Below are 16,707 nucleotides of genomic sequence, written 5' to 3'. Positions count from 1 at the left end.
TCTCCCTCTCTCCACCCTGACTCTCTCTCTCCCTCCACCCTGACTCTCTCCCCCCTCCACCCTGACTCTCTCTCTCCCTCCACCCTGACTCTCTCCCTCCCTCCACCCTGACTCTCTCCCTCCCTCCACCCTGACTCTCTCCCTCCCTCCACCCTGACTCTCTCCCTCCACCCTGACTCTCTCCCTCCCTCCACCCTGACTCTCTCTCTCCCTCCACCCTGACTCTCTCCCCCCTCCACCCTGACTCTCTCTCTCCCTCCACCCTGACTCTCTCCCTCCCCCCTCCACCCTGACTCTCTCCCCCCTCCACCCTGCCTCTCTCCCTCCCTCCACCCTGACTCTCTCCCTCCCTCCACCCTGACTCTCTCCCTCCCTCCACCCTGACTTTCTCCCTCCAGGTAAGAACGATGGCTCGGTAGGGGGTCATCAGTACTTCCGCTGTAACCCGGGCTACGGCGTGTTGGTGCGTCCCGACCGGCTGTCCCGCCGCGACCGCACCCGATGGAACGGAGAGAACCGACGCAGTGGCGACTTCTGCCCGCCCGTCCCCGTCCTGAGGGGAGGGGGCGGAGGGGACGGCATCGGGGCGACGCGCCGCGGAGAGAACCGCAAGTCCTGGAACAGCTGAGAGAGAGAGCGGCGACGTCCCAGCACACACCTCGTCTGTCCCCATGTCTCTCGTGGACCACAAAGGGCTGGATGGGGACGTGTTGACTCCATAGAACCCTGCCTGACTCCTCCCCGATCCCCTATCTATGCAACAGGCTCACTGATTTCGGAATACTGCCCCCCCCCCACCCCCATCCACTGGTGGGACAAAGTGTTACATCCAGTGCATCCGTTCACAGTGAATGGAAGTTAGTGGAACGACTATCCGGTCTTTTATTATTTTTTTTAAGTGGGAGAGACTTGTACACAGTGAACGGAAATCAGTGGTTTGTGCTGAGCAAAATGCTTCAACTAGAAGCCTATTTATCGTAAAAGGGGATGTGTTATTGCGCGCGTTATTGTGTGGCGTGGAGAAGTGAGCGGAAGGAATATATTTATAATAAGTGCAACCCAAGGGAGAGAAGTCCCCGTGGGAAAAGGACTGCTCAGAGTGGATGCAAAGAGTTAACGAGGAATTCTGCGTGCGTCGTTATTTCTGTGGGGTTTCATTGGTCGTGGATTGGACACGCCCCCCCCCCCCTTGCCAGTGGAGCAACCAGACTTAAATACCCCCCCGCCGCCGCCTCCACTACTACTGCGCTGCTGTCTGGATGACGCACCTCGGTTGCTTCCATCGCTTCCTGTTGGTTTTATTATCGTATTATTATAAGGGGGGGACACAAGCCTATATGGGTGAAGCTCCTCCTCCTCTTAATGAACTATTATCGACCCCTCCCCCCCCACCCCAGTATTCTGAACCCGGTCCATTTTCCGGACTGATATCAGACTCGTTTTGTGCGAGTCATCCCTCCTAGCTCCTCCTACCCGCCCCGCCCGCTCTGTTATTTCTTTCATTTGAAATGATCACAATTCTTCCAGAATGTGCCTTCATCAGCAATTAATTCGTTTTTTTTTTTTTTTTTTTTTTTTTTTTTTCTGTATATTTGTCTGTAGTAGTAGGGGGTCTACTCTGGTCATGAGAATGCCTTGTGGAAAGTGTGAGGTGATCTCAGGAACTGCTTCGGGGAGAGGGGGGGGGGGGGGGGGGGTGCATATATTGGTGGATTGTGTGTGTGTGTGTGTGTGTGTGTGTGTGTGTGTGTGTGTGTGTGTGTGTGTGTGTGTGTGTGTGTGTGTGTGTGTGTGTGTGTGTGTGTGTGTGTGTGGTCGTGCATGTTTACGTATGTATATTCCGTACGCCTCAGTATGAGTACGTGTTGGAAGCGTGCAATCATTCTTACGCGTTGTTGAATATTTGGACAGGAGTTACAGATGTGTGGACTTGGTGTAATGATGAGAAAGGAGGTGTCTTCATTGGACAAAGCCATTCTGGGAGACAGATAGAGAGTAGTTTGTACAGAACATATTGCACTGGAGAAGAGCGTACTGCTCCCATAGTGGCATGGTGGTGAAAGCCATCCTCTGTGGTTGACGGAGCAGACATGGGAAGAAGGTGACAATGGTTCCATCTTTATCCATTCACACACGGTAAAATACTGTTTTAATTTAACTCTAGCTTTAGGTAATTTAATTAACCCTCACAGGGTCATTTTTATACTCGGAGTTAAATTAACACTCATGTGGTTCGAATTTCTCGAACCACATTGTGCCGAAGCCTTACAGAATATATTTTTAACCACAGCAGTCTGGTTTAAAAAAATGTAACGGTCTGAGAGAAAAGTTTGTGTACAGTATTTGGACTTGGGATCACAGTGGTGAAGGAATTCAGATTTTATGTTTTAGTTTAATTTTAAAAGAAAACACCAGACATTGTGTGGAGAGAATGCACAGCACAGCAACTAGACAAAGCCTTTATTCTATTATCATTTGAACCTTTTTAGTGCACCATCTCTCTAAGTGTTGAGAGATTAACTGAAACTTTTAAAGAAACATTTGAACGACAAAACAGGTTTTTAACCAATCCAAGTACAAACTACTGCCAATAATGTGTCACATTTATCCACAACTCTTAAAGTATTTGCCATGGTCAGTGGCTATACTGTACAATAGCCTACATAAAATAAATACAATTGCACATCCACTATAAAGGAATAAAAATACATATAATGTACAAATGGCAAGGTTGTACACTCCACCATAGTTGCTTTGTCAGGTAGCCAAACATGGTCTCGACATATGTTTTTATTGTATAAAAGTAAACCTTCTGGTCAAACATTGAAAATGAAAGGTGAAACTAGAAAAAGTGCCCTTCCGGGCACAGGTCTCCACCAGGTTATCCACAGATCCGTGCAGTTAGAGGTAAAAAACACTTTTCGGCCAGTTATAGCGCCACCTTGAGGCGGAGTTGAAATTGTTCATGTGGCATTTCGTCCTCGGCCTAGTGGGAATGTGGGTGCACAATTTCACGGAAATCACGCGATGTGTTCATGATTTGCAGCATTTTGTTTGAAACTGAGCACTCCTGTGAACTTTGGAAGCCAATCTTAACCAATCAGGATGGAGTCTGATAAATCTGAAAGACCCGTTTCGTTGAATGGCTCTAGAGAGACTGTGTACCAATTTGCGTGATGTTTGGACAAAATCTGTAGGTGTACTGTGCAAAAACTTGTTTTGCACAAAGCGGCCTCCTGGTGGCGCTATAACAGGCCGTTCTGGAAAGTTTGGGGCAGAGGTTCATGGTTGGCATCCAGGGAGTGTGTGTGCAAAATTTGGCATCGACCGGGTTAACGGTGGCTGAGATTAGCTGGTCACGGACGGACGGACACACGGACACACGGACACACGGACGGACGGACGGAGTGCAAAACATACTCTCCCCACATGCCTTCGGCCTGGTGGAGACAATGAGTAGACCCATGGAGTGTAAAGTGTGTCCCCCTGCTTGAATGGGATGTTGTGTTGGATCTGTGGTACTGATGTACTGTATGTGTAACCGGTGAAGTCAGGACAGTGAGAGTAATGTTAAAGTGCTTTTGTTGGAGTATTTTTATACGTAAGTGTAGAACAAAAAGGTTTTCTATGCATTTTAGCCAAGGTTTTTTTTATGTTTTGGCTTTATCATAGGTTGTATGATGTTTAATGAAGTTGTCTCACCAAGTGAGCAAAACGCATGTGCTTATGTGAAGAGGAAGTTTGGGGATTTTACATACAGTATATACCGCTTATGGGTGCATGTAAAAGATTCTATCACGTTCACAGTAGCTATAGGATAAGTTGATATTAGTTTGGATAACAAAGGACTTAAATGCTGTATCCAATCCTGTCTATCCCAGGTGATACTCAAAGTTATGCTGAAGCTACATTTCCATGGCAAAGTTGAGGTATGAAAATGTGTGGTCATAATGCAGATCTGTAACTATACCTGAACATGTACATCAGTGGCTTTCAACCCTTTTAAGATCTAATAAGGGTCCATTTGATTACCAACTCTCCCATCATTTAGCTGGGGACCACCTGGAACCTCCTCAAGGACCACTGATGGTCCCCGGACCACTGGTTGAGAACCACTGATGTACATCATTCATTAAATGTAAACGCCGGTGCAGAATCACCTGCATATAACTGTTTTTGCTATTCCTTTTATCTTGCTTCACATTCAGAGGCATACATTTGCTATTTATAATGCCTTTTATCCCGTGATAATCGATGAAGCCTTCTTTCTTCACATTCAGAGGCATACATTTGCTATTTATAATGCCTTTTATCCCGTGATAATCGATGAAGCCTTCTTTCTTCACATTCAGAGGCATACATTTGCTATTTATAATGCCTTTTATCCCGTGATAATCGATGAAGCATTCTTTTTAAGCAATTCAAGAAATGTTGCACAAATGATTTAATGGAAATTGTTGCTGCTATGAGTTTTGTTGTATTTGTACCTTTTAGCAGATTGAAGCATTGACAGTATTTAACTGTTGTGACCATCTCAGATTAATTTGAAGTCAGCAGGACTTGTTTATATAAAAAAATATACTTTGGGAAATAATTTAAGACAACTTAAAGTGAAAATGGCAGACTTTACATAATAGGAATTAGGCCTAGTTAAAATCTATGATAATATCACCAAACGACTGGTGGAAAAAATAATGTAATTTAAAAATGTTTGACATCCAATAGTAATCTTGTATTGTAAATTTGTATAAAAGTTGTAAAAGTAATTGTATTGATTTATTCCATAAGTTTCCCTAATAGTGCATATTAGATTTTTTTTTTGTTTGAAGGCCAATATCGTTAATGTGAAGAACATTCATTGCTAAATGAGGCACTTCGTGGTTTGAGAGATGGTAAAGCATGTTTAGTAGTTTACCGACAGACAGATGCTGGGTATGGGAAAACAAGTTAGCAGTACCACTTACTTTTGGTACTGTCTGTAAATACATTTGAAATGAGGAAAACCAAAAAATATTGGTCTCATAATGGGTTGTCAGGTTAGGAGAATCAATTCATGAATGCAAGGGGACCGGGGGGGTGGGGTGGGGGTGGGGGTGGTGGTGAGGAATTATCATTAAGGCTGAACATTGGTTGCAAAGCCCAGTACGGCCCCTCACCCTCTTGGAGACTGGAAGAGTTATCAAAAACATTTTAGTGTCTTGTTGTTGTTATGGCCTTAATGCCCAGGAGCTGTCTGGTTTATACTGTAGGTTGAGAAATGGGTGGTTGGTTAAGTTGATTAGGAATCGGGGTGATTGCTCCATGCGCTCCTTGATTGGAAGTAACTGTTGTTGGTTGTTGGGTTGTTGGAAGTTGGCTTGGACTTTGTGAGGTTTTGAAGATGACTGTGTTGATTGCTGGCAGTTCTATTGGTTATTTTTTTATGTGGTAATTGAAGGAGGGGGTCTGTGTGTGTGTGTGTGTGTGTGTGTGTGTGTGTGTGTGTGTGTGTGTGTGTGTGTGTGTGTGTGTGTGTGTGTGTGTGTGTGTGTGTGTGTGTGTGTGTGTGTGTGTGTGTGTGTGTGTGTGTGTGTGTGTGTGTGTGTGTGTGTGTGTGTGTGTGTGTGTGTGTGTGTGTGTGTGTGTGTGTGTGTGTGTGTGTGTGTGTGTGTGTGTGTGTGTGTGTGTGTGTGTGTGTGCTCTGGATTTACTTCTCGTCTCCTGATGATTTTGCCAGGGTAGGAAAATACCACCGGTCTGTCAAATGCTGGTAAATGTGCATTATTTTTCAGTTTCTGCTCTATACTATAAATGTAGTCATCTATAAACATTATTTACCAGCCATTTTGGTATAACAAGTTCCACCAAACAGACTAAACGGCTGAGTTTCCTCCCCTGGGGTGTCGTCATGGAGACCTTTTTGAGTGTTGAGATCACTTCAGGCTTTTAAATCTTTCTTTTGTGTTTGTGCCTCAAAAGCAGTTTGTGTTTATTATTCACCGTTCACATGCTGTCCCATATCCATGTGTTCAGTGGTGGAAGTACTCAGATCTTTTTTTTTTTACTTAAGCAAAAGTAGCAATACCACAATTCAGAAGTACTCTGTTACAACTAAAAGTCCTGTACTCGAAACTGTACAAAAGTATTTGCAAAATGTGCAGTACAGTACCAAAGTAAAAACAGAATTTGTAGATTTTTTTGGAAAATAGGCTATTAAATTCTTATTTTAAATATATGTATATAACCTAAATCTGCAATTAACCGAAGCTGTCAAATAATTGTATAGTGGAGGGTAAAGTACCCCCCCCCCCCCCCCCCCCCTCCCGAGGCGACGCACGGGCCGCGGGGAGAACCGTAGCGGAACCGGCTCCGTGCCAGGCGCCCACCGCGGCGGCGGCTGCCTGTGGACTGAAATATGGAAAGTACCTCAAAGTTTTACTCGAGTACAGTACTTGTACATGTACTTAGTTACTTTCCACCACTGTCCACGTGTCAATTAATACGCACATGAGACTATAGAGCTAAGAGCTGATGAAGAGAAAGAACATTCCCAAAACTATTTATATATGTCCATTTTGGGGGGTAAAACATTATATACGGTATATACTATTCCATATATATGATCATGTCTGTAAAGGTGTTCAACCCAGGAATTTGTTTTTATTTTGTAACACTAAGTGTTTTAATATTATGGCGGAGAATGGAGATCTCTTTTTTTTGTGTGTGGGGGGGTGGCAGTGCTCTCTCAAAATGTTACCACATTTCATTTCTTCTTTTTTCTTTTCATCTCGCTCACACAACTATCCATTGACGGTGTGCGTGCAGGTGTGACAGTCAAAGAATATATGTTTAGATCAATTCTGCGGCACCCTGGACACTTTGAGAAACACTGGTTTAGGGTGTACCAGCCATGGCGGCTTAGCCTGACATGGCCAGACTATAATATCACTGAGTAAATAGTAGTCTGGAATCTCTGTGTGGAATTTCCCCCCCCCCCCAAAAAAATGCCTTTGGTGATAAACCCGAACCATATTTGCATAGTGGCCCTGATTGGTGCCCCACAACTTCGGGGCCAGTGAACTCCAATTACAACTGAGCAGGGCCAGACTTTTTTGTTTTTTTGCACTGGCAGATTTGTCTGGTTTCCAGGCTACTGGTGGCTGGGACGACAAGAAATTGATTTAGATTCCAACCTTATTGAGCAGCACCTGCACAAATGGAGCCATCCATTGAACTGATTGCTTTGAAATGGTCCCCAACAAGACCATCATAATGGTCTTAAGATTTCAGCTCATAACCTGATAGTGTTGTCCATATTTATAACTGTCAGCTGTTTTCAGTGCTTTTTCAATGTGGATTATGTTCAAACATACAGTCACGTATGATTGATTTGTACGGCTGTGCTGTCCGTACACATTCTCTGTCCCATCGCACTTCATTATTTTAAAATGGTGCTTTGCGTTTTGGTTGCAAGTTCTTGTTATGCTCATGCGTTATGCCTTTTTTGCGCCTTTTTGGTTTGCACTGCTGGTCTTAATGCATTTCCTGCTAATTGTGGGGCATCCCTGGTCCAGAGCAATATACCTCCTGCCTTAACATTGACCCAGAGACTGGGCTTCAGACAATGATTACCCTTCCTCTATATTAGCTGTCTAATCCAAGTTATCCAACACACCTATGCTGTATTCCTACCTAAAACAAGCAGCATAGAGTTGTGTCATTGTGAGTGAAGCACATGTGTACACTGTTTTCTGTTACCACTGTGTGGGACTAACGGAGGGGAAAAGGTTGTCACATCGCCCCCTAGTGGCTGTGTTCAAAGCTTAGTGATACAGTTCCATTCCAGCAAGAGAGCTGTCCTGTGCTGCATGGCTATCCTCCTCTACACTGGCGTGTAAATAAGGAAAGGATGCTCAGTGTGAACAAAAGACTTGCTTTTGTAGATACATTGAATATTTGTTGTTCTTTGCATTTAATTCAATATGAATATGATTCCATTCTACAAAAAAAAGAAGTTTGGTATCGCTTGCGCACTGGCAAAGATGAGAGCTTGCTTTGACTGTGAAAGGGACAGCAGTCAATCGCAGAGAACATAATGGACCTCATTGAAAAATAGCCATTCCTTCACAGGAGTTTATACCGATGACAGAATCAAAACATGCACAATAGCGGCACCCTGACTGTTTGACCTGACCTGATGCAACCTTAATGTAGTATCGGTAAAGGAAATATACATTACACTACTTATGGCTGCCATGAGAAAGGTATATATTGCAAGGTTGTAGTCTTTGTCTTTTCAAAATTACTCTACTGTTAAGTTTATGCAGTTAAGCTTCCACAATGAAACGCTTGGCAGCAGTCCATGTGGATTTTCTCAGGAATGAACACAGCCAGCAGGGGGTGCTAGTTGTCACTTTAACCTTGCCTTGTGCTTTGGAAGGACTTGCTACACAGCAGCATGGTGCTTCTGTACAGACGGAGCCCCCTACACAGCAGCATGGTGCTTCTGTACAGACGGAGCCCCCTACACAGCAGCATGGTGCTTCTGTACAGACGGAGCCCCCTACACAGCAGCATGGTGCTTCTGTACAGACGGAGCCCCCTACACAGCAGCATGGTGCTTCTGTACAGACGGAGCCCCCTATACTTGCGTAGAGGCTCAGCATTTCTTCTCCGTAGCCCAGATATAACACTGCCCTGCCTGGCTTCAACACTGCCCAACAGGAACCCCTGCGGTTTAAATGCCACAATGACCAGCTAGCAGTCAAAACGCAGCTCATGTCCACTCACTGCAAACAATGTGCCAGCCACTTAAGGAGGGAAACCCAACCATCATTTCAGCACCCCATTTGTAGGAAGACTTTGGGGCCATTTGGGGACTTGCCCAGCAAATGTTCTTTCTGAGGGTCAAGTGGTCACCGTGTTCTGTGTTAACTACTGGTTCTCGTGTTGTCGTGTCATTTCCTCAAGCCTTTTTGTCTGAGACGGGGATATAGTGTCCTGTACTAAACGGAGCTGTGTTGAGGCAGGGCTGGACAGCTAAGGGGAGTTGGAAATCACTTTATTAACCACCAAGGCCACAAGGATCTGATGCTATGTGACATTTGTAAAATCTCACTACATTGGTTTCTCTCTCCCGCACATTCAACTGACATTGCTCTCATTTTGTTTTCATTCAGGTCTCTATAATTCTGGTCTAGTTGTATTGACAATGTCTCTAAAATAACCCCCAAAGGAGGTGGAAAAATGAAATCAATGGTTTTCAGTTGACTTTTTGTCACGTTCCAAGCTGTGAAGATGGCATAATGTAACACCATATTCTTGACCTTCTTAAGTTGTGGCTATGTCCAAGTATGAGGGGTGTATGGGTTGCAACAAGGGGTGTTACAATACATTTTAACAGCGATACGATACCCATCACAATACGACGATACGATACATGTCGGTTCGTTCATGACTATTCGATTCAATGATTTCAAATCGATACCGTAACTATTTAGCAAAATTATTTAATCTGTGTGAAAAGTGAACGTAAGGGTAAAATGTATTATGGATATATAAATAAGTAAACAGTGATTCTCTGGAAAATATGTAGCCTACATTGAACACATATGGACAAACACATTGCCATCAACACAGAGATTACACACTAATCGATAGGCCATGTGTAGCGATACAGAGATTACACACTAATCGATAGATTACTAATCGATAGATTACACACTAATCGATAGGCCGTGTGTAGCGATACGGAATGGAATGGTAATTAAACCCCTCTTTCTCTTTTTTCTTCTAAAAATTACAATTGATTATTTGTATTGCAAAATGATTCGATACGATACAAAGTCAAACGATACAATATGTAACTGTTTGCATATCGATTATAGTTGGATAGTTGAAATGAAATTCGATGCAGTTACTGTGTCGTTACAACTCTAGTTGCAACCCACCAGTTGACTGGTTTGTACTGGTTTGTTCCCCAGTGAGGGGTGGGAGAGGCTGGACAGCAGACGGCTGGATTTTGAATTTCTCTAACTATAAACTTTCATGACAGCAGACAGTCTAAGTACAAATATAATTTATGAAAAGCTACTACAGTGAAGTCTGTTCACAGAAGTTGTAGGATATGTGGGGATTATCTGACGAGGTACCATTTGAGGGGGCAAAACCTTACACTAAATAATACTAAATTGTTTATAGGGTCAATATAAGTAATATAATATAGCCTTTCCACAGGAGTATCTTTTTATATTTTTCCAAAAAGAATACAAACTGCCAATAGCATATTACAAAGTTATCCCCCTCACTGGGGAAAATTCCAGGAGGAAAGACGGGCACGCACCGGGGTGAGTCTTCTTGTTACCCAGTGAAGAGACGCAGTAATGTAGCCTTAATATACCTGCTGAGTCAGTCCATCAGCCTCCTGACCTGTTGTCCTCTTTCTCAACTCACGAGTGTTATCAATACAACCGATCAGCAGTATTATATCGCCACCATTATCAGTAATAATATTTATCAATAGTAATTATTCTGCTACTGTTGACTGCGTGTTTCTCAATGTTTATTTGTGTTGTGGGAATGTATCTTAAGAGTGGTTGTGTGTTTGTATGTGTGTGTGTGTGTGTGTGTGTGTGTGTGTTTGTGTGTGTATATATGCGAATATTAAGACTTTAAAAAAGAAAAATCTGAGCACAAGTTTGGGTTTTGATTAATTTAATTGTTTTATGTAATTCTATGCTGCAATCCAAAGAGGAATCATGTATTATAATGCATTTATAATTTACATTTTTTATCATCTGGACAATAATCTCCCTGGTAAGAAAATAAAATAAAAAAAGGAATGATTTACAAATTCTATCTTCTGTTTTTCAAGTACAACTAGAAGAAAAGAAATCCTCGGAGCACAGGTCTCCGCCAGGTCAGGTAGGTTAAGTGTGGCCTCCTGGTCGCGCTTTAACACATTGATTGCTAACGCTTGAAATTCTACTCAGGATAGCTTGTGCTACGCGATTAACATTGGACTTTTTAACTTTTTAGGGGCCCACAGCGAGGGGCCTCTTATAGCACATCGCATAAATCAAAAGAACGCCAAACTAGTCCACTTCAATTTAAAAAAATATATATGATTCTACCATCTTCCATTCTGGAGATATTGACCTTTTTCTAAAACCTGCTTTTCGCTGCACGCTGCTCTTTTGAAAAAACAGCAGAGATATGGAAGGTTGAAGTTGACAGACATTGACAGACAGATATAAAAATGAACACAAATAATATCATATACATACTACACACTGAATGAAAGCCCTGAATGTCTACTTTTAGGAGGAAAACAAATACACATGGTCCCATGTATAGTTTGTCAGTAATTGGCTGTTGAATGCAGCTTGCGCCCACCAGAGAGGATTTCAGAAAATGCATGGACCTGAAGAACCATTATTCACAAAATAAGGCCTATAGCGACATATAATAATACAAATCACACCCCTGTGAAGTGAGCAGTGCAATACAACATTGCACTGCTCACTTCACATGGGTGTGATTTTTATTATTATTACAGTAGAAGTATTTTTCTTATGAAAGCAGAGAGTCTTCTGTTTCATACGGTATATAGTATGTACATGTCGCTATAGGCCTTATTTTGTGAATAATGGTTCTTCAGGTCCATGCATTTTCTGAAATCCTCAGAGTATTTTAGACAAGACAAGGAACTGACAGCCACAGTGGGTAAGTGAGTGGGGGGGGGACTGAAACTGAAATGCGACGATCCGAAACGAAGAGGGGGGGGCCTACATTGCTGCCTCGGGAGAAACCATGTAGAAACAGGAGGGGAGGGGAATCAAGTGTATTCACACACACACTAGCATGGGTACCTCCATTTTAGATCCCCTTGACATCTGCGTTGGTCTATGCCGTGCATGCCGGCGAGGCCGCCTCCAGTACGTCATAATGGATACGGCATGCCGCATAGACCAGACCTCTTTTCAGGAGGGGGGGGCTTTTAACTCCCGGATCACATAACGGACCTTCCTAGAGACATCGGTGTTACTTTCTATGTTGTCCGGGCGCGTATAAATATGAAGCACATTAATCATTAAAAAAACCAATAAAACGCTTTAGAGCGTCATGCGCAGACGGCGTTCGATATTAATAAAGCGCTTTAGAGCGTTTTGCGCAATCGATGTGTTAATAGACCAATGTGAAAACAGTGCCATTTATTCTTACACCTTTGACAGTAAATTGAAAGTTCAAATTCATGATTTGAGGCATTTTGTTCCAAAATTGTGTTTAGCAAAAATCCACCTGCTGGTATAGCGCTACGATGTGAAAATGTCACCTAAATTGGACGCTGCATTCATGATTTGAGGCAAAATGGAGCACGCCTGTCAAGCTTAGCCATGCAGGATGGAATATGGAAAATCGGACACATCCCATGGCTATAGAGCCAGTGTTTTGCAAAAATCAAGGAGCTTGTGTGCACACTTTTGTAGTGACCGGGCCAACGGTACCAGAGATTAGCTGGTGACGGGACAGACGGACAGGGCGAAAACTCTTCGCCTGCAGGCAGAGACAAAAACATTCCCTGCCCACCAACCTAGAGAGAGAGAATGGGAAATCCTAAACCAGATTATATGAACATATTATTCAAGAGGTTGTAACCAGACTGATACAGGTGTGAGTGATGTGGATTTGGAAGACAGACGTGTTTGTCACGGTCAGGGTTGTATGTAAAGAAGGGAAACGATATGCACATCCCAGTTTCAGAATACGGTGCTGGACCCAAAGAACGAATGAATGAAGAAAAAAGTGGAATGTCTGCACTCTGCACACGATATAGTTCTGCTCCCCGTCTTTTTTATTTCAACCTAAATACAAAGCTTAATTTATAGTTTATAAGATGGATGATGGAAGAATAAAATTATATTCTCCAATTGTTAAACTTATTGTAATTTAAGATCTACAGTATAAGGGTCCATTTGGTTCCCAACTCTCCATCATTTAGCTATAGGGACCACCTGGAACCCCCTCAAGGACCACTGGTGGTCCCCGGACCACCTGGAACCCCCTCAAGGACCACTGGTGGTCCCCGGACCACTGGTTGAAAGCTTTTCGGGACTTTAACATTTTTAACAATTCTAAACAAAGACAGATCTATAGATCTACAAGCTCACAGTGCGTCGCATCTGGTCCCAGCTGGCTGAAGACAATAATTGCCTATAATATAATAATATTATAATTATATAATATACCGGTAGGCAATCTGAGAATCAGGCCCGTCACCCGGCCCTACCTGGGCTCATCACTCAACACTGCCCCAGCTGCCACCCTTAGATCTACAGTATAGGCTATGGAGCCCACCTGTTCTGATCTGACCACATCAAACCCTGTACACTCAAGAGACATGCTCCATATATGGCCAATACAGAATTCATTCATATGTTGATCTTGCCCCCCCATGCCAAAGTGCCAGCGCTCACCCAGCAGTTACCCAGGTGGATGCGTGCACGCCACCTCGCCTTTTATCAGCTTGTGACTGCAACTTGTTCCTGTGACTCAGCACTGCTGGTCTCGGACAGGAACAAACTGCAGGTTGAAAAGTTGGTTAGAGTGGGTGACAATATTATCACACGAAAAGATGAAATTACCTACCTAGGTTCCATCCTGGAGGCCAATCTTTCCGGTGACAAAATGGCCACCAACGTAATCAAAAAAGTCAATCAAAGAACAAGATTCCTTTACAGGATCTCCTCACTGGTCAACAAAAACACCTTGAAGACCTTAACAGGAGCCCTCGTACAAGGTTTCTTTGACTATGCAGTATGCATCCACCTCTTGGTACCACAGCACCTCAAAGGCCCTTAAAACAAGGCTCCAGACCTCCCAAAACAAACTGGTCAGGCTCCTACTTGGCCTCACCCCCCGAACCCACCTCACCCCTGCCCACTTTGACAGGCTGGGATGGCTTAGGGTCGACGACAGAGTACAGCATCTTGCAATGGGTCTGGTCCACAAGATTTGATACACCACCAAGATACCCATGTACCTGTCTAAATACTTCCTTAATGTAAACGAAGTCCACACTCACAACACCAGAGGGAGTGCAACAAACCACGTACAACCCAGATTCGGCACAAACAAGGGACTAAATTATTTTCGCTCCTATGCCACCAAAATGTGGAACGCCCTACCAACAGTCATTAAGACATGTGAATCCCTTGACTCCTTCAAAACCGCTCTCAAGGGGCACCTACGGACGGCCGCAATTTGAAACTGGACCCTGTAAAATCTGAATCCCCCCCCTTTTCCCCTCACTGTATATGTATCTTTTCCCTTTTTTGCTTCCTATATGATGAATTCCTGTTCTGTTCTCTAACTATATAGAAGTGTCTATTTGTATGTCTCTAAATGAATTTGATGAATTGAACAATGTGGACCCTGTTGTAAACAGGTGTCCACAAGTGTAAGGCTTAATTGGGTGGACTGTTAACTCACAGTTAACAGTCTTTGTATTGAGTTTGTGCTTGAAATGTACTGTAATTCTGCAAACTGTTAATAAATATTTCAATCAATCAATCAATCAATCAATCAAATCATGACGATAGATTTGCCAAAAATACAGTAGTGCCTATCTGTTCAAATCATTTTAACAGGTTCCGTCCATGATCCGACGTGTCCACTCCACTCCACACGTCATAGGGAATCCAACTAGCGCATCCTCAATAACATCAGACCTTAGAGTATGCATCAGACGAGAGAAGAATATTCGGATTTTTTTTTTTTGAGTCGGACTCTCGGCCACCGTCCGTACGCTTCGCTCTTCGGTCATAATAAAGAATGCCTCGTATCTGCTCATCTAGGCAGGGCACTCTCCGTGGTGGTTCTGATCTGATGGATCATTTCTGCTCCTCATCCGCCCCTCGTTCAAAATATGACGGCACGCTTTTTGGTTCATTTAGCGAATTAGCGATACAGTGGAAACGAGAGAGGTAAGCAAGCAAACTATTTTGTTCCGGATTGTTTCCGGGATTTGAAGGAATGGCCGGGAGTGACTGCTTCCCAGTGTTGGGCAATTTATTTGGGAAGTGTAAGTTACTAGTAATTACTGTACATAGGCTATAATACACGGTATCACGAGTTAAATGGATTACATATTATATTACTATATTACTTTTGCACGTTCACATTACATTACATCATTTTGTGAAAGGAACCAGCTGGGTGCATGCTTAGAAAGAACAGATCTACAAGCTTACAGTTTCATCACAATGTGTTGATAGCTTATATGTTATATCTGTTATTTTTTCGTACAGTATGTGAAACTCTAGCCCTGAAACATGTCTGCCATGAAATACGAGAGTCAAGAACCATGGCTAGTGAAACTCATACTATGGGTTATAAATTATAGGCTTAATATCTTGAACAAAAAAATGTGAGTTAATTGTAATAAGTTATAATACTACTTACTGTGGAAAGTAATTATTGTATAAGGTATTACATTAATATATTGGCCAGTAAACACTGGCTATATCTTTTAAGGCACAACAGTGTCTAACTATATATTATTTCATATAGGCCTACTGTACCATTTTCTAAACATCTGCAGGATTTTTGGAAATCCTGGATCCTTGTTTCACCACCTTGTGTAAACAGATCTTCTTACACAAGGTGGTGAAACATGCAGATTGATTAATGAGTGCTGTGTTTTATGGCAACTAATGTCCTGCTCTCTTATCGAAGTTCAAAGTCCAATGTTTTCTCTAGATAACAAGTGATTGTGTCATATATGTAGGTTTCATGCATGGCCATGAAAACAGACTTTGCACACTTTATTTCAATTGCAAGTACTTCAAATCAACCATGCTGCTTTCAGGCTGTACCCTGGTAGTAGTTAAAATGACCCAAAACAAGTTTTAATGTGAACTATACACTTTAGCAAATGTACACTTGGTTTCCACACTGTCCCATCTTTATGTGTAGAGCTTCGGTTATTATAACGCATACTAAATGTATTGAACTCAATGTATTTTTTTTGTCACCACACAGTTATCCTGAAGCAAAGAAATGCATCTGCTTGCACAGGGCAATATTGAGTTCCGATTGGTTCCTCCAGGGACCACAGCTGAACCAAGAGAAACACATCCCATAATACAGCTCATTAAGAGTGGCAACCTCGCCCAGGCCGTAGCGTAACGGTCTGGGCACCGGACTGGTGATCCAGTCGCGGTGTGCCGCGGGTTCGACTCCCGGACCCGACACGGCCTTTACCGCATGTCATCCCCCCATCTCTCTCCCGTTTCCTGTCAGCCTACTTTCTATCCCTTAAAAAAAAATCAATAAAGGCGTAAGCCACAAAAAAATATCTTAAAAAAAAAAAAGAGTGGCAACCTCAAGAAGCTCGAGAAATCAATCAAAGACACAGACATTATTGAGCGTTACCCATTCAAGGAGTTCAACGATGATGTACCTCTTTTGACTGCTGCTGTAGCATTTCACAAGGAAGACATTTGTGTCTTTCTTCTGAGAAAGCATGCAAACCCAGGTCATTTATCCAAAAATAACTGGAGCCCTTTGCATTATGCCTCTTTTTTCCAAACGCCACTTGATTTTGTGCAGAGACTGCTTAAGGCAGGAGCAGATCCAAATACTCCCTTCGCTATGATGTCACCACTTCAAGCTGCTGCCATCAATGACAGGAGTGACATTGTTGAAGTCCTAATCAAAGCTGGGGGG

General features: G+C 43.0%; 1 protein-coding gene across 1 annotated transcript in view; it reads left to right on the top strand.

The window, feature by feature from the left end:
- The window catches only part of LOC310854013 (kinesin-like protein KIF13B), a 138,665-nt gene extending 137,126 nt beyond the window's left edge, over positions 1-1,539 (top strand). The window contains exon 40 of the mRNA XM_083758486.1: positions 399-1,539. Within this exon, the coding sequence (XP_083614612.1) occupies positions 399-628 (230 nt within the window). The 3' untranslated portion in view covers positions 629-1,539. The remainder of the gene's footprint in view (positions 1-398) is intronic.
- The last annotated feature ends 15,168 nt before the right edge of the window (positions 1,540-16,707 follow it).

This window comes from Protomyctophum parallelum (genome assembly GCF_964188405.1).
Source record: "Protomyctophum parallelum genome assembly, chromosome: 2".
Classification (NCBI taxonomy): domain Eukaryota; kingdom Metazoa; phylum Chordata; class Actinopteri; order Myctophiformes; family Myctophidae; genus Protomyctophum; species Protomyctophum parallelum.
This window is presented reverse-complemented; position numbering and strand designations above follow the sequence as displayed.